Raw genomic sequence first — 23,102 nt, 5'->3', positions numbered from 1 at the left:
GCCGTGACGTCTATAGGGGGCGTATCCGGAGCGCGGTCCCGCCCACGGCCCCGCCCCGCCCCCGCGGGCAGCCTCGGGACAGCGCGGAGGGCCGGGACGGCCCAGGAGCTGACCCCGCCCCGGAAGTCCTGTTTTGCGGGTTCATTTACCCCCAGGACGCGCGGCTCACTCCTCTTCCTGTAGGGACAGGTCTGTTTCAGAGAAGTTCTCTTCTGTGTCTAAGGAGCGAAGTGGAAGTTCGTCAAGAAGTGGTGTAAGAGACTAGACCCTGGACAGAACAGTGCTACTGTGTGTGTAACACAGGAAAAAAGAGGGAGGGGCTATCATACAGATTCATAGACATCGTGGGTTCTGAAGAAGGGGCTGATTTTGCCCTGCTCCTCCAGCCCCACCCCAAGGACAATATCTGAAGACATTTTTGGTTGTCACAGCTGGGGTGCAGGAGTGTACTACTGGTGTCTAGTGGCTAGAGACCTGAGATGCTGCTAAACATCGTGCAGTAACACAGGGCAGCCCCTTCCCCACCCACCCACCCCCCGGGGCTGAAATGTCAGTTGTACTGAGGGTGAGAAACCCAGACATACATGAGTAAAATAAAACTACAGGTTTGGGGGCACCTGGGTGGCTCAGTGGGTTCAGCCTCTGCCTTCCGCTCGGGTCACGATCCCGGGGTCATGGAATCGAGCCCCACATCGGGTTCTCTGCTCAGCGGTGAGCCTGCTTCCTCCTCTCTCTCTCTGCCTGCCTCTCTGCCTACTTGTGGTCTCTCTCTCTGTCAAATAAATAAATAAAATCTATTTTTAAAAAAAAACAACTACAGGCTTGTAGGTCTCAAGATATTTAACCTCTCTGTACCTCTCTTTCTTCATGGTAAAATGAGTATATAATAGATCTATATGTGCGTTACATGCATATGCATTGAAGGAAGGGGAAGGAAGCGATGCAGGTTTACCTTTCATTGTGAAAAGTTTTGTGTGTGTGTTTTTTTAAATAAATCTGTAACAGTTACAACCATAACAGCAAACACAGACACAAAATGAGAAGCATTTATCTAAACATTTCATCTATATTTACATATTTAAACTATAAAGAGCCTGTGTGATAGGTATATTATCCTCCCCATCTCACAGATAAGAAAACCAAGGCATACGGATATTAAGTAATTTGCCCCTGGCTAGCCATGCATTCACTCATAGCTCTTCATTAATTCATTCATGGGTCCAGTGAATAGTGCCTCCCATGTAGAAAGTGTTGGGACTGACAATATGAAATCCCCTGTCCCCATGAAACTGGCTGTTACTGAAAAACAAAAACACACATCATATAGTGTTTGTTGTGCATATAGTAGAGGCTTTGTATGACTAACTGCATAGTAACTCTGCTGGGTTAGAATAACATTCTAGCTAGCATTTCCTGAGCGCCTTGTGTCAGGCACTGGGATTTTGCAGGTGACAGGAAGACAAAGGCCCCTGCGTCAAAGGGGGAAACCAGACCCTTCAACAAGCATTCACGATAAAGTGGGCACCTCTAATTGGAGAAGAGAAAATGGGCAGATTTAACGTGAGCCAGGGAGGAAGGGCCAGGAGTGTTCACACTAAGTCCTGAAGCCTCAAAGAGTGTGCCAGTCACAGAGACCAGCAGGTACAAAGGCCCAGCAGGAAGCACCTTTCAAATGCAGACTTGTGAGAAGTACAGTGGACAGGATGTGGGGAGAGGGGGACATAGGAGGTCAGAGGGGTCTGCAGGGGCTGGATGCAGCAGGTGACTGTGGGAAGGAGTTAGGACTTTGTCTTGTAGCAATGGAGAAACAAGGAAGGTATTCCGTTATGGTTAGTTTTGCTTTCCACACAGATCCACAGAGCAGGACAGCAGGGAAGCTGCTCTGGAGGTTCTTGAAGTACTCCAGGGGAGGTGGCCAACCCAGGGTGGGGCCAGAGGCATGGAGGGAGTGTTCAGGATCCAGAAACATCTGGAAGACAGAGTTAGCAGATCTTGGTTTGGGGGCTAAGGAAAGGGACCGGATGATCAGGTTTCCAGGTTGGACCTTCTCCTATCAGCCCTCTGACTCAACAAGTCTCAAGCTAGCTGTCCCCTCCTTGAGGAAGCCTACGTGCCCCTCAGGAGGTCCTGAGGTGGCCACTGGCCCATGCCACCCAGGAATCTGATGTGACTTTGAAAGGAAATGAAGGATCTCATCCTGTCTGCTCCTCCAGTCTGTGAACAGCCAGGTGGGGGCCTTCTCTGTCTTCTCCCCCAACATTTTCCCCCAGCACTCAGGAGGCCATCAGCCAGTATTTGTCAGAAGCAGGAAGAATAAATGTAGCATAAATGTGATTCCAAAACTCCAGCTCTGACGTTGAGGAAGATGATGCTAATGATGATTCAGGGACTTGCTGTGCTTTAAGGTCCTTAATATGTGTTATATTCAAGTTGGTCCTTTATTCCTCCCAACAACCTGCTTACTCCCATTCTACAGATGAGGAAACAGAGGCTTCATAGGTTATTTGTCTTGATCACAGGCAACAGCTTGTAAATGTCAGAGCTGAGTTGCCAACTCAGGACAGTGGTGGGAGGAAATGGCCCTGCAGGGGACAGGAAGAAGCTAAAATAGAGAGGCAGGTTGTTTTCTCCAGCTGGAAGGACCTGCACCCCTCCTGGGTGGGTACCCAAGTTTCAGAAAGCACTCTGATATTACATAGCTGATCCAGATGCCTGGCTGTCATGACAACGAGGCTCTAAAGAGATGCTCACCTCTCTAGAAGTTCTTCGGGATACCCTGGCACAACATCCCTTTGCCAAAACTCGATTGCTATGCGTCCCTCAGCGTCTGGCTCTGGTCACCTCTTCTGGGTGGCCCTTCGACCCTCACAACTCCCTACCCCAACACACACACACTGCTGACTTGGAATCCGTACCCTGTTGCCCGGAACAGGGTGGTTTGCCTTCTGTTGCGGTGGACGGGAGAGAACATTCCATAACCAAGGTGCTTTGTCTCCCCAAAGGCTCATGACTCTGAGATTCTTGAGCTGCGATCTGATGTTGGAATGTGATGCCATCCCAGCTGGCATGGCATTTGGAAGCCAGCCTTTAGGGCAAAGCTCCTGCGGGGTCAAAACTAGCAAAGAGAAGCCCCCCAGAAATCTGTGGGCACTGTAGCCATAGGGCCAAGTCTGGCTCCAGGGGTTACCTCCAGCACGGTGCCCATCAGCATGACTGAGAAAGTAAAAAACTCAGAGTTTCAGTCTCAAGATGAAACGTGTGACTTATCTTTAAGCTCTGAAACTCTATTCCTGGTGGTGAGACGCTCACATCTTGTTGGAAGTAGGACCCATGGCAGAAGAAACAGGTGCATAACTCTTATGTCCTTCTCCCTCCTGGCCTTTCTCCATGTTCCGGTCTTGGACTTGCTTGTACTTTGTATTTGCTCTTGTTTTTGATACATGATGTGTTTATTCATAAATTTGTTAATAAAAGTTAGATAGGGGCACCTGGTGGCTCAGCGTCTGCCTTTGGCTCAGGTCACAATCCTGGAGTCCTGGGATCGAGTCTTGCACTGGGTTCCCTGTTCAGCGGGGAGTCTGCTTCTCTCTCTCTCTGCTCCCCTCCTTCTCACCCGTTCTCCCCACCACCACCCCCACTCTCTCTCTCTCTCAAATAAGTAAATAAAATCTTTTTAAAAAAGCTAAATAAAAGGGGTGCCTGGGTGGCTCAGTTGGTTAAGTGACTGGCTTCAGCTCAGGTCATGATCCTGGAGTCCCGGGATCTAGTCCTGCATCAGGCTCCCAGCTCCATAGAGAGTCTGCTTCTCCCTCTGACCTTCTCCCTTCTCATGCTCTCTTTCTCACTCTCTCTCTCTCAAATAAATAAATAAAATCTTTTTTAAAAAGCTAAATAAATGTATAGATATGACAACAAATCAAATATAAAATAATTACTTTGTTATTTCTGTCCTAGCTCTTGCTGGTTGGTCTTGCCAAGTGCTTGTCTCATGTTTTAGCACTGCTGACACTCACCTTGTTTGTAAGAAACACCCATAAGAAAATGAGGGCTTTGACACCTTTCTTTGAGTTAGAGCAATCTGGAAAATCTAGATTCATAATCTGTATTCATAATACACGTAAATTTTACCACTCACCGATCCAGTGGATTTCTGTTCTGTTCGCCTTTTATGGGAATCACAAGATGGATATCCAGAAGAAAACAAAACACCTGCTATGTCCAAAAGAGTTCTTCCAAGAAGTATGAAATACAAATTCTAAGTGATCAGAAAGCAGTGGTGTTATATTTGAATAGAGAGTGTTTCTCTTTCCCTTTCTCTTTCTCATCAAATCAGGTATCTTGTGGTCCATGAGGCCTTGGAATTGGTTTCATGTGCACCATGTGACTGGAAGGCTTGACTCCACCTTAGTAGAATTTTAAAGCTGTACCAATAGTCCTTGGGAATTGAGGATGGGAATCTATGTAGCTTGACTTGGGAGTCAGAGAATCAGGGAAGCTTAGAGATGAATTGCAGAATCTTATAGCATCATGGAATTTGGGAACCATGGAATCCCATGGTTAGACAGAATCTTGGGGCTGGTTGGACATTGGAGCTGCCTTTGTAAAGAACGGAACAAGTCTCAGGGAACAGAAGCCATTTGCCCAACACTTTGTAGCTTCTAACAGTAAGTCAGGGCAAACCCCCGTAGCTTCAGTTTCCTGCCTGGGGATCCCGTCTTCTAGTCCAAGACAGGAGAACCTGTCTTCTAATGCAAGACACTGATCTTATTGGAGGGTGGAGGTGGAGAGAAGGTGGGTGGGAGGGAGAGGAAGCCTGCATGCCCCAGAGTTCAAGACCTTCTGAGTCAGGTGGTACCTCAACTTTGAAGCTCAGCAAAACCACAGAGTGGGGTGTCATGAGGCCCCACCTTTCTTTCCAGCTTCATCTCCCCCGCTTCTGCCCACACAACCACCAAGCTAGTGCTCTCCATTTCAGTAAGCCTGGCCTGGCCTCACCACACACTCTCTCAACCTCTGTGCCTTTCCCATGGCACTCCAGGCCGGCCAGGTACAGCTGTGTAAGTTGGGCACAGCACAAGGGTATTGCATTCACACAGCAGACATATAAATTCTGGCAGATGGCAGTCAAGTGTCTTGAGGAAGAGGCATCTTTTTATCTTTTGTACAAAGGTGCCATGTGGGGTAGTAAGTTCCCTGCTGTTTGTTCTGCCTGGAATGTTATCTTTCCTCTTCTCTACCAAGCGAGTTCCTGTCCCATCCCTCAAGGCCCCCTCAAATATACCCTCCTCCATGACAACACCTTCCCTAGCCTTCCTGTGTGGATTAAAGTTTAATAACATCAATCAATAATAAGTGTTGATACAGGAGTCAATATAGCCTGGTACAGATTTCCAGAGAGCAGGCCATGTTCCACTTACAGTGAGACAGATGATTCTCAGTGGAACTTGGACCCAGGATTAAATAACACAGCATCAGATACAAGAAAATAATGCTCTTTTTAATCTTTTTTTATTATATCAGGGTAAAAACCCTGTTTGGAGCAAGCATGTCTTTCATATCTCTCTCCAACACTTGCTAATCACCATTTTATCAAAGAGCACGTGGGGAACAGGCTTAGAGCCTTCCGCAGGTGGTGGTGTCTGTTCAATACTTGGCCTTCTTAAAATTGTATTTACACAGTTGCTTTCTATCTGTGGAGTAGGATGCTGATTTTCCACTTCCTGTAGTGTTACAAAGCTTTATTTACAAATCAATGCCTCTAAGCACAAAACAGGAGGTCTATTAAAAAAATATATATATACACACACACACACACACACACATATATATATATATAGAGAGAGAGAGAGAGAGAGAGAAAAGAGAGAGCAAGAGAGAGAGAGAGAGAGAGAGTAAATAATACACCAGGTGTTAAGCTGAGAAGGCAAAAAATCATGAGTGTGCATGAAAGAGTAGAGTTTGAAACCACAGATTTGTTTAAGAGCGTGGGCTCAGCAGCCAGCCTGCCTAGGTTCAAATTTCAACTGGCTGTGTGACCTTGACCAAGTCACTTTCCCTCTCTGAGCCTCAATTTCTTCACCTGTTATATGGGAATGATTATAATACCCACCGCCTAGAGTAGTCCAAAAGGTACACTAAAAGAATGTGTGTAAAGAACTTTGCAGTACTTGCTGTTTTTATTACTAGCATACGTAATTATTAACACTGAGGATGGGGCGCCTGGGTAGCTCAGTCATTTAAGCAGCTGCCCTCGGCTCAGGTCATGATCTCAGGGTCCTGGGATCGTGCCCTATGTTGGCTCCCCATTCAGTGGGAAGCCAGCTTGGAATTCTCTCCCTCTCCTTCTGCCCCTTCGCCTGCATACATGTTCTTACACGCTCTCTCTCTAAACTAAATGGATCAATCTTAAAAGAAAAAGAAAAAAAAAAAAAAAGAACGAGGAAGTCACACGTCGGCAATGATGGGGGGGGGGGGAGGCCCAAAACTCACATCTATGCACAGATCCAAGAGACATTTTGGCTTTAGGAACTTTTATTTGCACGGGAAAGATGGGGAAACTGAGTCTGAGGGAGGGGCAGAGGGCAAGGGAGAAGAGGAAGGTATGGATTTACTTGGGGGGCTCGGCGGCCAGGACCCGGAAGCAGCCCTCACGGTGCCACTGCCTGTCGCGCAGGCGCCTCACAGCTTGCATCTGCGGCTGGAAGGCCCCCCACTCGTTCCAGTGCCGGAAGTCGCCGGGCTCCAGGAGGTACTGGTACCCACGGTAGCCGGGATATTGATAGCCGACCCAGCTGGGAGAGAAGCAAGAAGGACAGGGTGGAGACGGCCAGACTACCTGCCAGGGACCCGGACCCCAGCGCGGACGGGTCAGTTTTCCACCAGCAATCCTCTTTCCATCCTTTCTGGGCTCGGGTCACGGGAAGAGGGCGCAGCTCCTCTGTCCTGGCTTTGTCCCTTCCTGGGGCTTCCTACAGACCTCTCTAAAAGACGTTGGTTTCCCCTACTAGAAAGTGGGAGTGGTCACTAGGGCTAGTTTATTACGGGGCAGAAACGAGAAAATGTACCAGAAGCGCTTACAAATCATACGGGGTCTGTGCGTGTGTGCGCACAGGGTAGGGAGATCAAGGTGCATCTCACTGGTGGGGACCCGGGGTTTACAGAACAGGATGGGAGGGATGAGGATAGGCTTTGGGGATCACTTAGCCATAAGGCAGAGGAGGACCAGGAGCCTCCTTCCAAATAATGGTTTCCTTTGTATGTAAGTGAATTTATAAGTAGTGGTCAGGAACGCACATTCTGGTATCAGCCATACCTCGGTTCAGATCCTAGCTCTGCCTCTTGCTAGCTGTGAGAATCAAAGTGGAGGGCTTATCAGAACTCCAGCTTGCTGTCTGTGAAATGATGCTAATACACCTGTAGCATCGGTTTGTTACAAAGTTTCCCTGCTGTTCACTGAGAATGAATTCGCATAGTGCTTGGGGGGTAGTTATCATGAATGACTCATTTCTGACTTCTGCCATTGTCTGTGCTGGGAGGGTCTGTCCAGGCCTTTCCCACACACTGCCTCCCCGTCTTTCAAAGTGGGCTTTAAGTTCTAGCCCCCTCAGATAAACCTCTGACCTGCCCTCCACTCCAGCCTGCGTATCCAGATCCCAGAAACCTCCCGTCCTCCTCTGACCTGCTGTGTGGACCATCTCTGACCCAGTGTTGCCAGACATAATCTCATGGGGATATGTGGGCCTCCCTGCTGAGCTGAGTGAGCTCCCTGAAGGCAGGAATTGAGCCTTGTTCATTCCTGCCTCCCCCAGTGTCCTGGTACATTGCTGGGCTTACAGGCCATGCTTAGCAAATTTCATGCGGGCTTCAGGGAAGAAGAAAGGCCAAGCAAAAAGCTTGTCTGATGCTGTTACAGGAACTCAGAGTTTGGGTGAGAGACAGAAGCCCTATATTTGACTGCAGGAGACCAGGAGTGTCTGGCACGGTTTATCAGAGGTACAGGACCTCCTCGGGGCATCCAGTCCTCCTCTGTGTTCTCAAAGAAATGAGGTTTCGGGGCTCTGTTTTGAAAGCTTCAAATCTGAAGAGTTTGGACAAAAGACGCTTTTCGATCAGGGAGTCTGATGTGCCCATTGAGCAGATGGGAAATATGAGGCACAGAGACGGGCACAGGGCTCACCCAGGTCTCACAGCACCTCGGTGATTGGTCAGTGCCCCTGCATTCACAATCTTGTCTCTCAGAAATCACTCTGCTCGGGGTGCCTGAATGGCTCAGTGAGTCAAAGCCTTTGGCTCAGGTCATGATCTCAGGGTCCTGGGATCAAGCCCCACATCAGGCTCTCTGTTCCAAAGAGAACCTGCTTCCTCCTCTCTTCCTCCTCTCTCTCTGCCTGCCTCTCTGCCTACTTGTGATCTCTGTCAAATAAATAAATAAAATCTTTAAAAAAAAAAAAAAGAAAGAAAGAAAGAAAAGAAAAGAAAGAAAAAAAGAAAGAAATCACTCTGCTCATTTCCCCAGAGGCTCTGGATTTCCCTGAGTATGGTCTTTCCTGAACACATATAGACTCATGGACCTGTATCCAGTCTGCCTGTATCACTTTTTTCTCCAACCCCAAACTGGGTCTAGAAGTGTTTATTCTCTCCACCTTCCGTCTTTTTAGAACCAGTTGCCGGGTTTTTTGTTTTTTGTTTTTTTTTCCATTGGCATGTAATTCGTCAAAGTACAAATCCGCTCTCCAGAGGAAGAAAGTTCTGTGGGTGGAATCCCAGGCACCAGCCCTGGGAGAATTTGGGAGTAGCCATGTGGCCTTTTCCTATGCACCCGATATTATATCCTATAAGGAGAACAGCCTTTGAGTCTGTCTGGGCTTGCCGCAGAAGCCAAGGGCCTGGCTGGAGGGGTGCTTACGTTCCACTGGAGACCTTCACGCTGCCCACCCGGTCACAGAAGCCGTAGACCCAGAGACTGGGCACGTCGTCCTCCTGGATCTCCATGGTGTTGCCCTTGAAGTTGGCACCTTCAAACAGGCAGATCTTGTGCTCCTGGGAATCCTAGAGAAGAAGAGACGCGGTCAAGCATATGAAGTATGAATGGGGCAAAGAGAAGTAACTTTGAAGGGCCTCGTGGATGTGGAGAGAGAGAGAGCTGAGTCCGCTTGGGTCACCGTGGGACTTGCCCAGGATTGCCACTGTGCAGCCTGGAAGGGCCCTTCTCATCTGGGGAAAGGGGATAGCAGCCTTGATTCTATGGCATTGTCATGAGGATTAAAATCAAAGTAATCCATACATCACCCTTAGCACAATGCCTGGCATATGCCAGGTGCTACCAAACCATTTATGCATTATTGGTATCACTATGGCCAGAGAGGCAGAGACTCAGAGAGGTCAGGATTTTTGATCGACGTCACATAGCCAGTGAGAGGCAGAACCTTTCAGGGAAGCATTTCATTCCTCCCCTCCCCTCTTGCATCCTTCTCCCTTGCGGTCCCTGGGCCACAGTCACAGGTCTTTTCCGGTTCCTCTACACCTTGTTCATCCATGCTTCAGGGACAACGGAACTCACTTTGCAGTGGAGACGCCTTCTAGGCTTCCTGTGGCTGACTCCATTCTCATTCTCCAGGAGCTGGCTTCCCTGAGCACCCCTGGACTGCTTCCACCCCCACCTCCCACCCCCATCAGAGCCCTACTCTCCTTTCCTGCTTTCCCAGCACTTGACATGGCCCCTGTGCAGCATGGGCACGAACTTTGTGCTTATAGATTGATTTCTGTGATTAAGTTTTCAGCAGCTGCCTCCCGGGAGAGCGGGTACTTTGCCTGTCCCATGGAGAGTCATGTACCCAGAGCGTGCAATGGAGCCTCGCAGGAAGAGCTCAACCCACAGTGGTTTGAATGCAAGACTATAAATGGAAGATGGTCAGAGGAGACATCTGTCTAATTTCCCAGGAGCCAGTGCTGGGAAGGAAGGAGTCAGGAAACCCAGCAGGGAGGGAGGAGCTGCCCAGGGAAGAGATAGATAACGGTGGCCTACAGCAGGGCAGTGGCTGGGATGGAGAGGAGAGGCCTGCTCTCAGGCCTGGCTACGCAGAGACTACCTGCTGGACATGAAAAAGATACCAGTGCCTGGGACCCAGCCCCAGACATTCCGACTTAATTGGTCTGGGGTGGGGCCCAGGCGCTGGATTTGTTTTTTCCTAGTAACATATTTTAGGTAAGCGAATATGTCCAATCGATTATAATTTCAATATGCAACCAATATAGCAACATTAACCAGCTAGTTATATTCTTATTTATTTTTCACTGTGTATTCAAACCCTGGCACATCTAAGTGCACTTCTCTATTCAGACTAGTTATGGTTTAAGCTCTCAACAGTCCCATATGGCTACTGCCTACAGTATTGGACAGTAAAGCTCTGGAGGCTTCTGAAAATGCCCTGACTGGCCTGTCCTCCAAACAAGCTTTGTTGACAGATATTGCCTTTAAACCATTGACTAAGAGATAAATCTATGAATTCTTTTCTTTTCCTTTTTTTTTTTTTTTTTTTTTTTGAGAGAGAGAGAGCATGCACAAGCATCGAGCATGGGGAGGTGGGGGAGGGATCAGAGGGAGAGAGAGAGTCTTAAGCAAACTCCACACCCAGCATGGGAGCCAGATGTGGGGCCAGATGTCACGACTCTGAGATTACGACCTGAGCTGAAATCAACAGTCGGATCTTAACTGACTGAGATACCCAGTCACCCCAAGATGAATCCATAAATTCTTACAAAGGGTTCATTATAGCCTGATAACTGAGTCCCAAATTCTGAGAAATACATCGGGAATGCTGTGGTTGAACAATCCATTAAGATAAGTTTGGTAAAACCAAAACAGTTGGCATCATGGACATTCATGAATGTTCTTTATGGAAATTCCTATCATGGGGGCACTTGGGTGGCTCAGTCAGTTAAGCGTCTGCCTTCAGTTTGGGTCGTGATCCCAGAGTCCTGGGATTGTGCCCCGAATCTGGCTTCCTCCTTGGTGGGGAGTCTCCCTCTTCCTCAGTTGCTCCTCCTGGCTTGTTTCTCTCTCTCTCTCTCTCTCTCTCTCTCTCTCTCTCTTTCTCTCTCTCTTTCAAAATGAATAAATAAAATATTTTTTTAAAAAAAGGAAATTCCCGTCATGGAGGCAAAAGTTGGTTATCACTGGAAATCAACCCTAGTGAATGAAGACATAGCTGGCTCATGAGTCGTAATCAGCACAATTCTGAAAAAAAAACAAAAAACAAAAAACTGAATTTCTTAGGGATAACACCACTGAGCCACTGATCTTGGCTTTGAGTCTTCTTTAAATTATACCATTTAATTCAGTTAAATATTATAAAGGAACTCACTCAGTATATTGTCTTAACATCATGAAGTTTAAGGCGCCTTTCTACAATATCAGTCTTCTCAGCACCCACACAAGCTTGAACCTGCATGTTTGATGTGTTGGATAAGCACTGGGATTTTCAAAACCTCTTAGGAGGGTCTAATGTGCAGTCAGGAATTAGAAACATTCCACAAACAGAAGCAAGGGAGACACTGAAGTTTCTAGCTCTGACTGCTGGGGTATGGACTCTCAAAAACAGCAGGGAATGGGGAAAAAAGCAGGGTTCATTTTTCTCATTTGTCCAGGGCTCCTAGCAGGGGCTGGATTCCAGGGCCATCTTAGGAATCAATGAACAGAGCACCTGGGTGGCTCAGTGGGTTAAGCCTCTGCCTTCAGCTCAGGTCGTGATCCCAGGGTCCTGGGATCGAGCCCCGCATCAGGCTCTCTGCTCGGCAGGTAGCCTGCTTCCCCCTCTCTCTCTGCCTACTTGTGATCTATCTTTCTGTCAAGTAAATAAATAAAATCTTAAAAAAAAAAAAAAAAAAAGGATCGATGAGCACCAGAGCCCAGCGCCCTTGGCCGTCACGCCACCCTGCCTGCCATTCCTCCTCCTTTCTCCTGCTTGTCCCACATTCTCTCACCTGCCATCACACCTGACACCTGCTCCTGCCCTCCCCATTAATCCCCAGGACCGGCTCAGAGCCACTCACCATCTTGATAGGCCGGAAGGACATGAGCCTGTCACTGCGGTAGCTGCTTGACCACGTGTCCCAGCGCGGATACTCGCCCTTCTCCAGGACAAACATCTCTCCCCGGAAGCTGGACTGCTCAAAGGCGACCCAGCTGGATGTAAGAGGGATGGATAGAATGATAGGGGGGCCGGGAGGAGTAAAGGCAAGAAGGAGAGAAACCATCAGCGGAAGCCTTCCCCACACCCTTGCAAGGCAGCCCCAAGACCAGTGGGTTTGACCGTAGGCTAGGTTACTTACTGGCTGTGTGACTATGGGCAAAGGATTCTGCCTCTCTGAGCCTTGGTTTCTTCAACTAACATGCCTATTTTTTTGGAATTGGTCGAGAATTAAATGAGATAGTGTGTGTCATTATGTAAGCAAAATGTTTCCCCAGTTGTGAGATTCTCATCATTTAAGTACTCCAAGAACCTGGAGTAATAAAATAGACATAAGAAGACAATTTTATTTTAAACCTGATTACAGCTAGGAGAAAGTCTCTGTTGGATGCTGATGGACCTTTGACACTCGCTAGCCTCTCTTTCTGTAACAAGGCAAGAACAGCTGCCTGCCCAGAGCCTTAAGCAGACAACGGTATAATAGCCTGGTTTTATGTTTGTTGCATTCATTTTTTATGGATACCTGTTACTTATTGCAAGGGATGCTGACTTTCTATTTGTGCAAGTGATGTAAAGGTTCTTTAAAAAATGTATTTATTTGTGTTCAAAGGGTCACTTAAAATGAAATACATTAAATAAATAACAGTCCTGGAAATTCAAGGGTATGGGGAAAGTCGATACAGGTGCCTGAATCCTATGTTTGATAAGGACTGGCTTGGAATACGGAACCCACGTGGTAATTGCTATAGGGGCAGTTAGAGGGAACTGGTAGTAACAGCCAACTCTCAGATAACTCTGTGAATTAAATGTGACTGCGTTTGAAGCTGTTCAGTCCTCTAAGAGAACTGATTACAAGTTTGAAGTCAAATGGGGCTTTCCTGGCTTTCCCAGTGCAGCCTCATTAAGGATGGGAAGTGAACTTGTGTTAAAGGGACCCCCTGGTCCTGGGGAAGTTGATGAGAAGTTTGAGGTAAGCTTTGCTTTACATGCATTCAGGAGTTCTCAGGGAACAAGAGAAACACTGACATTAGTATTGTCTCCTTGAGAGCTTCCTCAACCCAGAAGTAGGTGGGGGATGAGCTGCCATCATGGTCTGAAACATAGTGAGTCCCAGGAGCATCAGGCCTTTGTCTGAGGAGTGAGCCAACCCGCCCTGGAGCGACAGACTTGAAGATGGAGTTGTGCTCCTAGAATAGAGGGGAATCTGCCTCAGCCCCGCTTGATCTGGAGTAGACAAGAAAAGGAGGGAAGGAAGGAAGGAAGGAAGGCGGGAAGAAAGGAGGGAAGGAAGGAAGGGGTAATGGTTGAGTGGATGGGTAGATGAATGGATAGGTAGGGGGTTGGGTGGGTAGGTAGGTAGATACGTAAAAGGACAGATGGCTGGGTGGATGGATGGATAGAGGGAAGGAGGGAAAGTAGGAAGCCGATGGATGAATAAATGAAAAATGAATGGTTGGAAGGATGGATGGACAGACGGATGGAAAAATGAATGGTAAGTAGATGGAGGATGGATGGATGGATGGATGGATGGATGGATGGAGTGAGTAATGGTTGAGTGGATGGGTAGGTGAATGGATGGAGAGGTGGGTGGATAGGTAGATATATAGATGCATAATAGGATAGATGGCTGGGTGGATGGATGGATGGATGGCTAGAAGGAAGGAGGGAGAGCAGTAAGAAGATGGATAAATAAATGGAAAATGAATGGATGGATGGATGCATAAACAGATGGATAAATGAATGGTAAGTAGATGGATGATGGATGGATGGGTGGGTGGATGGGAAGGAAGTCTTGGAAAATGGTGCCAGTCAGGAGATAAGAGCATGGACTCTGGAAACAGACAGACCTAAGTTCTAATTCCAGCTTATCATTTATTTGCTGCATGACTTTGGGCAAGCCACTCAAACTCAGTAAGTCTCAGGAGATGGGAGGAAAGATGACATGTACCTTGTTAGGAGGTTATGAAGGTCTAAAAAGGAATGCACATAGCAAGTCCAGTGCAGAGAAAGCCCAATGAATACTATCTTTGATGGTTAAAAAGGGAGGACAGCTGCTGGAGGTCCGAATTTATGGAAGGACAGATACTGATCTTGCCACCCTGCCCACCTCTCCCCAAATTCAGCCCTGTCATAACTCTGGGAGTCATAACACCCAGTGAGAACCTGTTATAAGAATGAGGAACTATAAATATTTCTTTCAACATCTTTTCTCCTCTCCTATAGCTCCCTGGAGCCTTCTGAGCAAGGAGAGAAGTAGGGCAGGGATATTAAGTTACGGATATGGAAACCGAGCCTCAGAGGGGTAAAGTCACCAGCAAAGGTCCTGGGATGCTGTCAGGGGTCAGGGTGAAGGCTCCTAAGTTTCACGCCCTGCCCCTTTCCCCACTTCTGGGTTGAGGGCACCCCTCCCCCTCCCTTCCCCTGCCCACCTCACCCTCTCCATCCTTGTTCTACTGCAGTCTCTCCCACAGCCCTGAGGGGCCTGACACAGACCCAAGGCTGTGTGACACTGACCACAGCCCCTGTTCTCTTTCCTATGGCGCAGCCCCAGAACACACACTGAAAACCAGCTGCTTCTTTGCTGGAGGAGAAATACTCTGGGTTTGAGTCACTGTCACCAAAAAAAGCCCCAAAACCCAAATTGGCCACATCCGCAGCTTCTGTTCCCAGCTGGGCTTTGGGGCTGGGGGTGGGGCTCAGACTGTGTTGACCAAACTGGGTTGGGGGTGGGCGCAGGAGGCAAAAGGGCGTCCCTCCCCACCACCTACCCGTGGACCAGGGTGACTTGGTTGAACTCACAGGACAGTGGAGAGGGTAAACAGTTGTCCCTGTCACCCGCTATGTTGGGACACTCACAAAGGGCCAGGCCCATGCTGCCTTATCTCCTCTAGGCCTTGGCATAATCCAGGGGAGGTTAGTGGGGACCATCAGTCTCCCCATTTCAGAGATGAGGAAACTGAGGCTCAGAGACTGTACAAGGTGACTGAGGGAGTTAAGACTAGAACTCAGGCCTGACTGACTTCAAAGCCCATCTCTGCGCTTTGTACTGCAGGCCCACGTTGCTGGGCATATAGGAGGGGCATAGCCTTTGGGGGTTTGAGGCCGGTGAGACAAGAGGCTAAAGGGCCATGTGGGTCTTGTTCTGTGCGCTGACATCAGCCCACAGGGGTTGGAGCTGGTATAGCCACTTTGTGCAAGGGACAAGTGCTCCTGCTTTACATGGGGGTCCCTAAGGCCCAGAGAAGCCCAGAGAGGCAGGGGCAGGCAGTGGAGTAGCACTGTGGATGACAGGATTGACCTGAGTTGATTCCAGGCTCTGCCACTTACCACTGCATCTAAGCCTCTGTTTCCCCAACTGTCAAATGGGCATAAGAATAGTCCCTGCCTTACACAGCGATCATCTAGGTAAGGCCCTTGGTCAGTGTCTGGCACCTCGTGGGTGTTCAACAGAAGCTTATTATTTCTTGTAGGGCTGCTTGATGCCCAGGAGAGGGGTCAGCTTATGGGTCCTTGGCCGTCTGGTCTCCTCCTGCCCTCAGTGCCTCAGGTTTCCTATAGAGAGATAGCATTTCTCCCCCAGAATCATGACTCCCTGAGTGTAACCTGATGCTGACCAAATTCCCTCTCTGAACCTCAGTTTCTCTATCTGTAAAATGGGAAGGGGAATAATACCTCTTCCTGGGTTTGAAGTGAGGACTGGAAATGATAGATGTGCTTCGGCTAGCACAGTGGTGGGGCAAGCAGCAGGTGCCCAGTGCATGGCCACTGCTGTGTTTCCTTATTATTATTTTACCCTGGCACTGGGAACGTCCTCCCCCCGCCCCACACTCACGGTCCCGATGTGACAATGAGGCTGCGCACTCGGTCAAAGCCACGGTCTCCCAGGTTCAAGCACTCCCCAGAGAATTCTACACGACGGCCCTGGAAGTTCTCCTGCTCGAAGACCACCAGCTGCAGGAGAGAGAATATCCCCATCCCCAGGGGAAAGGAGTGTAGAGTGTGGGGGGGTACATTTCCCATCTGGAGAGGCTCCAGGCCAAGACTTTGTTAAGTACCTACATAAATAAAAGCAGATCATACAAGAGTGGGCCATGAGCGAAATTCTGGGAAACAGTCCTGTCCTCCCTCCCTTCCACTTCTGAGCTTAGGGTCTGCACCATCATTAAGGACTGATGGTCCGTCCTTCCTTCCTTCGTTGGTTCCTTCCTTCCTCTGCTGTTCCTTCTTCCTGGAGTGCCCTCTCCACCATACATCCCCACCCTGGAGTTCATGTTCCCTGTCCTGCTCCAGGCTCAGATGTCACCTCCTCCAGGAAGTCTTCCCTGATGCTCTTGCCCCATGTGGGCTTGGTTGAGTGCTCTTGCATGGTGCTTAGCCTGCTATTATTAGCACAAGTAATAGTCACTGCTGCTTTGCTTCCGGGTCTCTCTCTATGCACCCCCTCTCCCCCTTTATTCAACCTCCAAAGACCAAGGGCTCCTCCAGGGCAGGGTGTGGGGTTGATCTAATTCTGCACTTCCAGCCTTGGCCTCAGTATTTGCCATAGAGCTGAGGCTCAGAAAACACTCGCCAGTCTACCTGCCTCAACCTGGGGGCCTCTGCATTGAACCTGGGCTAATCGCTGCTTCACTGAGCCTCCACTGTATTGGGTTTTCACATCTGCTTGTTGTCCCAAGTTGGGAAAACCTTGCCACTCACGTCAACTGAGGCAAGTGCCTTTCTTCTCCAGACCTCAGTTTCCCCAGCTCTACCAGGAGGAATTCCACATACTCTTGACCTAGCACTTTGCTCCTACACTTGTCCTTCCAAGAGGACTTCTGGTGGGTGGGCCTCAGGAGATGTAGATAAGGACATCCTGGCCACAGCATGCTCCGCAGCAGAGCTAGAACCCACCCGATGGTCCCATTCTGAAGTATCAGACAGTTGCCAACACGACTGACAGAATTAGCAATCTCGTAGTAGGTGAAAAGGAAAGATTAAAACCCAGAATGATTGCATATGGCGTATTTCAAGAAGTTTAAAAACGTGTAAAACGCCAATAAAGGAATTTCTTTCAAAGGAATACTGTGTAAAAATGCACGCAGGTGGATGGCGGGGAGAGGTGACAGTGGCAGTTGCCTTGAGTAGGGGAGAGGAGTGGTGGGCTCATGGGGGAGACTTCAGGGTTAGAGGGTGTTTACCGGGTTCTGGCTTTTAATGGGGGTGGGAGTGAGTTTGCAGGCAACTGTTATATATTAGTCAAGGTTAAATACAAATGAGTGATTAATGAAGTAATGAAACGACAAAAGCCAGTCAGGTGTGGACCCCGTGGGAACTTGTCCCTAACCCAGCGTTGTGATATGACCCCAGCTCTGAAACCAGACCAACCTCAACCCCAGGGACTGGGGAAGTTCTTTCAGTCCTCTCTGCTTTGAAGAATTTTCAGGAAGGTTTGAGGCCACCTGCTGCTCCTAGAGTACCTCTGGGGAGGGCTGGTGGTTTCTCACTTTTGAGAAACTCTGAGCACAGGCTGGTGCAGGCTGGCTGGGTGGCCAAGTGGAGAGGGAGGAGGGAAAGGGGAGGGGAAGAGCAGGGAAGGGGAGAGGGGAGCAGAGGGGAGGACGTGCAGGGGTGGAGCCCATCCCCTATACCTCAGGGTGTGTACCTTGTAGCTGCCAAGAGGGAGGTCCCCAGCTTTGGTCGTTGGCACGGAGGCTGGGGCCAGGGCGGGGCCAGGGGCAGGTCCCGTGGCCGGGGTGCCCTTCCCCTTCCCATCAGGCCCTGGGTTCACGGCAGCCGTAGCGGAGGCCTTCACAGCCTGAGACATGGTCCCCACCTGCAAACCCCTATAAAGAAAACTTTGGCCTAGGTCACTCAGGGATGGCACCCTCAAGCTGTCCCCCACTCTCACATCCCACCACTAGGTGTTTGCAGCCTCCTTTGAACTCATTTTCTCTCTTCTCTTTCTAAAATTGTGATCTAGGGACCATGCATCCTTGAAATGCCTTCCTGCCGGTCCTTCCACCAGCCACACCTTCCCTTCCATCCCTGTTCCCCGCTCTGTTCTTCCTTTGCGTCCCGTAGCTGTGCACACCGCTTATCGTCGTTTCTCTGTTGGTGTGATACCAATCAGCCCCACCAGGTTAACAACAACATGATCGCTCTGGGAGTTTTTAGGGTACACCAGGCTTGTTAACGCCTATGAGTGAAGGCTGATGTCACTCAGTGAGTGCCATGGCGTCCCCTCTGAGCTCAGAGAGGGGAAGTGACCCACCCAAGTGCACACCGCTGCTCAGAGTTAAGATTTGGGTTTCGACCCAAGCAGATGGACCCAGCAATCTGGTTATTAATCACTCTGACGTTTCCTTATTCCGATGAATCCACCCCTCGGTCCCCAGCACTTGGCCCAGCAGCATCTCCTGTAGGAGATTCTCCAATGACACCTGTTCAGGGGATGAATGCATGCTGGATCCTGACTCTGTTCCCTCTGGCGTAGTCCAGGAATGGGTGTGTGGATGCAGACACAGGCCTGGGACTGGGGCATGAAGGGGGAGCCAAAAGGAAGGATTCAGTGTTGGGGGTTTTCTGAAATGGGGACCACGACTGCATGGGTGCTGGCTGGAGAGGGCTCTGGTCAATGCGTCTAGTTCCTCATTGTTTTGGGGGCGTGGACGCTACTAAGTGAAGAACATCTTGTCCTGGGCCCCCCTTTCATTTTGGAGACAATTTCTGGGGATTTGAGGATTCCCGGGCAGCACAGATGGAAACCCTCTGGTCCAGCTGACTCCTGAACACTTTCTGTAAGAAGAATCTCGTCCTCCCCCACCTCCCCTGAGGACTGTAGTTTCTTCGCTGTGCTCTGCCCACCCTGGGCAAGTCAGACATCTGCACCACATCTGTGACTTGCAAGCTCTTGCTTAACCCCCCAACAACTCCTATGTCCTTCTGTGAATCAACATTCCCTTGAATTGGCAGTTGGCTTCCTTCCTTCCTGGGGATGTTGATGTTCTCTCCCTCTCTCCCTCTCTCTCCTCACTCCCTCTCTTCCTCTCTCTGCTTACTTTTATCTCCCCCCCCCTCTCTGCCTTTCTCTCTCTTCTGTTATGGTTCTCTCCTGCTCCCCCTCTCTCTGCCTCCCCTCTCCGCTTTTGTCCCCTCCCCTGGGGCTCTCAGCAGCTGCTGGGTCCCCTTCTTACCTGGGGACCTGCTACTTCCTGCTGAAGGACAGGCAGGTGGTCAGGCGGGCGGGCTGGTGCATTGGGTGACTGGGGACCGACCCCCCATTTTATAGTCTGGCAGACACCAGGGCCCATGGTCTGTGGCACAAAGCAGGAGCTGGCTCAGCACATTCGGGGCAGGGAGAGGCCCCTGGGGCCCTGACCTTGCCTGGGTTACTGTGGAGGGCAGCACTTTCCATTGTGAGCCCAGCTCGCACAGCAGAAACCCTGGCCAGCTGCCACTCCACCTTGCCCTGGGCCTGGCCCCTAGCCAGAGGCCTGTCTCTAATACCCCAGCTGTGCTGGGCCCGCGGGGTCCCAATACTGGGGAGCTCCAGGGGGTGGGATATTTGGGAGATAAGGAGCACAGCAGATCGGAAGATGCTTTGTAAGGGCAGACGTGAGTGTGATGTTAACAGCCCCACCTGCTGAGTGTTCGCGTTTGCAGCTGCAGACACGCTCTACCCACTACATAGTCTTGGTCAAGCCCCAGGGTGACCCACCTTATTTGGTACTTTTAGTGCCCATTTCACAGATGGGCCAAGTGAGCTTTCTGACGGAGAGATCAGAGCCAGGAACTGCCCCCACAGGCTGGCCTGGGGAGCCTGTCTGCTTCATTCTCATGCTATCTGACCTTGGCTCTGGCCTGACTTTCTGCCCCAGGTATAGAAGTCAGGATAGAGGCGTGGGGTGGGGGGGCTGTGTTCAGATGAGTTGAATGTTCAAAGCCCGAGTCCTGTTCCTCTACCCATATTAGGCCCAGATCCTTCCCCTGCTCTTCCCTGACCTGCCTGTAGAAACTCCCCTCCACGCCCTGACCCCAGGGACAGAGCTGGTGGTTGGGAACATGCCTGGCCATCTCAGAACTTCCTTGGGGAAGCTCCGAACCCCATTTTTTGTGCTCTGCTGGACCCTAGCACCGAGCATGGGGCCTGGCACAGAAGGCACCCTCAACCAATTTGGGCAGACTAAGCGGTTCTGCCAGTGGAACCTGGGGTCCAGGGGGAGCAAGGGGAACCAGGATGGGGGGAGAGAAATAGGGTGACTGGCTGGGAGAAGTGGAGAGCCACAGAGAAATAGAGAGGATGATGGAACTCGAGCAGGAGGAGAGACGTGCAGTGTAGGGGAGGAGACAGAGGAGACGGAGAGACAGAGGGAGCAATAAAAACTCAACAATGGAACGGACACCAGGAGTCTTCTCATCCAATTCTTGCCTTTCACAAATGGAGAAACTGAGGCCCTGCTGGAACAGGTGACTTCTCCAAGGTCCCACAGTAGAGCTGGGGGAACTGTTGGGCCAGATCTGCCTGCAGTCTGGTGTCCCTGCCCCCAAGTGGTGGTGGCAGCATAGGTTCCTGCCTCTTCCGTGGGGGTCCCAAGACCTAGCCCCCTACAGAGCCCAGCTCTGCCTTGAGATCACCAGGGCCTGGGCCCAGCTCTGCCGTGTGCTCCTGCACCCCCACCCAGCACACCCTCACTTCCCAGCCTCCCCCTTAGCCTTTCATCCTAGGCCAAGGCCCGGGAGGGGGGCAGGAAACACAGGATGGGGCAGCCACTGGAACAGGGGCCAACATGCCTGTGGCTGGGGGGCGGGCACCCACAGGTCTGGGCTTTAAGGCCAGGCTGTCTGGAGCAGTTCCATGTCCCCCGTGGCCATGGGCTGCCTGCCAAAGTGTGGGGGCAGAGGTAGTGGCTGACCACCCCCAGGCTGGGTGACTACACCCTGAGCATTTTACTGACTTGGGTCCTGTCATCCTCACTACGAGGGGACATCTCTGGGATGAATCTCATTTGCAGATGAGGAAACCAAGGCAAGTCCTTTCCTCTGCTCTCAGCTTTGTTAGCTCCTCCATGAAACAGAATCGGGAGTCACATTCTAAGTTCTGAAACTTAGCTCTTGAAAATGATGCACTCCTGCTTTTATGGGAAGACTTGTTTACTGGTATTTTTTTCAGCTACAATTGTAGCTGAAATTGACACATAACACTGTATAAGTATAAGATATACAATGCATTGATTTGATACATGCATGAATTATAAAATGATTACCACCATTGTATTAGCTACATCCTCCCTCCTACCACAGTCACTGTATCTCCTTTGTGATTGAGAACACTGAAGATCTCCTAACAACATTCAAGTACACGATGCCGTATTATTAGGGATAATCACCATGTTGTACACTATTATATCCCCAAACTTCCTAATTTTCTAACTGGGAGCTTGTCACCTCTGAGCAACATCTCCCCATTCCCCACACGCCCAACCCCTGAAACATCATTTTACGCCCAGTTTCTGAGTTTGTCTTTTGTAGATTTCATATAGAAGTGATATGAGACAGTATTTGTCTTTCTCTGTCTGACATAGTTAACTTAGCATAACGCCCCTGAGGTCCATCTCTTTTAATGCAAATGGAAGAATTTTCTTCTTTCTCATGGCTAAGTAATATACATATGTAGGTATGTATACATGTCTGTATCACATCTTCTTTATCCCTTCGTCCATAGATGCACATTTAGGTCCTTCCCATATCTTGGCTATTGTGAATAACACTGCAATTAACATGAAGGCACAGATATCTTAATAGTAATCATTTTTATTATTAGCAACCATGATGACAATGAGAGGGCACATAATGCTTTCTGTGTTTCAGGAGCGGTTCCGAACAGAAAGTGCTTTTCGTGTGTAATTCACATTTATCCTCACAATACCCCAATCTCTTAGGCTAAGCCCAATTTATTTATTTTCTTTATAGCCATTTTGTACACGAGGAGACTGAAGTTCAGAGAGATTAAGTCACACGTTTGAAGTTCCCAGTCAGCAAAGTGGGATGCAGACCCAGGCTGCCTGGCCTCTAGCCTTTTACCTTCAGGGTAGCCTTTCATCAGAGTCATGATTTGACAAGGCTGCATGTCACCAGCCCAGGAGGGAGCTAATATTGCCATCTTACAGGCCAGGAGCTGAGATTAGACATCCTCCAGGTCGCCCAGATATTAGGAGGCAGGGCTGGACTCTACCCACAAGAGTGGTCTTGTTTCCAGCCATACTCTTTCCTCTTGGGTCAACCCCAAGGGTAGGAGTGTAGGGAGGGTGTATTCAAAGTGAGTTTTACAAACCCGGGATACCTGACAGGTGTACTACTGTTTACACAATACGTTCACACCCACCCACTTCTTATTCTGCCTACAGAACCATCTGGAGTCCTTTTTGAATTTTATGGGTCCTGGAGACCCTGGCTAAGCCTACCTTTCTTGCCAGGCCCCCTCCTGCAGGGTCCCTGAACTCCAGCCAATTGGGCTACCAGCTCTTTCTCATACATACACCCCATGTTCCCACCTCCACACTTTTGCTTAGAAAAAACACTCCTTACATCTCACTTTGTACACATCCTCCTTACCCTTTGGAAACAGTCTAGGTTAAATGCCACTTCCAGGGGCACCTGGTGGTTCGGTCAGTTAGGCATCTGACTCTTAATTTCAGCTCGGGTCATGATCACAGGGCCGTAGGATGGAGCCCCGCGTCAGGCTCTGTGCTCGGTGCAGAGTCTGCTTGTCCCCTGTCCTATTGCTCCTTCCCCCACCCCCACTCATGTTCACTTGCCCTCTCTCTCTCTCTGTCAAATAAATAGATAAAATCTTTAAAAAAATAAATGCCACCTCCAACACGAAGCCAACCCTGATTGCCCCTAGTGGAAGAGGGTGGCGTGTGGCATTTGTGA

At 49.6% G+C, this 23,102-nt stretch overlaps 1 protein-coding gene across 1 annotated transcript; it reads right to left on the bottom strand.

Annotated features, from left to right (window-relative positions):
* Positions 1–6,525: 6,525 nt before the first annotated feature.
* CRYBB1 (crystallin beta B1) lies at positions 6,526–19,492 on the bottom strand. Its single transcript, XM_059139674.1, has 6 exons — positions 19,364–19,492; positions 17,833–18,013; positions 16,021–16,139; positions 12,052–12,184; positions 8,906–9,048; positions 6,526–6,791 (listed from the first exon to the last, which is right to left on the bottom strand). Exons 2-6 carry the CDS (start codon positions 17,992–17,994, stop codon positions 6,608–6,610), a joined length of 741 nt encoding a protein of 246 aa, XP_058995657.1. The 5' UTR covers positions 17,995–18,013; positions 19,364–19,492; the 3' UTR covers positions 6,526–6,607.
* Between the last annotated feature and the right edge of the window lie 3,610 nt (positions 19,493–23,102).

The sequence above is a fragment of the Mustela lutreola genome, chromosome 11 (genome assembly GCF_030435805.1).
Source record: "Mustela lutreola isolate mMusLut2 chromosome 11, mMusLut2.pri, whole genome shotgun sequence".
Taxonomy (NCBI): Eukaryota; Metazoa; Chordata; class Mammalia; order Carnivora; family Mustelidae; genus Mustela; species Mustela lutreola.
The sequence above is the reverse complement of the archived record's forward strand: the minus strand, read 5'-3'. Positions and strand labels throughout refer to the sequence as shown.

Excerpts from the sequence above, each read along its gene's own strand:
- CRYBB1 (XM_059139674.1), bottom strand. The coding sequence starts at position 17,994 with ATGTCTCAGGCTGTGAAGGCCTCCGCTACGGCTGCCGTGAACCCAGGG. Across the intron at positions 16,140-17,832 it reads TCCCTCTTGGCAGCTACAAG|CTGGTGGTCTTCGAGCAGGA; the intron begins GTACACACCCTG and ends TCTCTCCTGCAG. Across the intron at positions 12,185-16,020 it reads CTCATTGTCACATCGGGACC|CTGGGTCGCCTTTGAGCAGT; the intron begins GTGAGTGTGGGG and ends TCTTACATCCAG.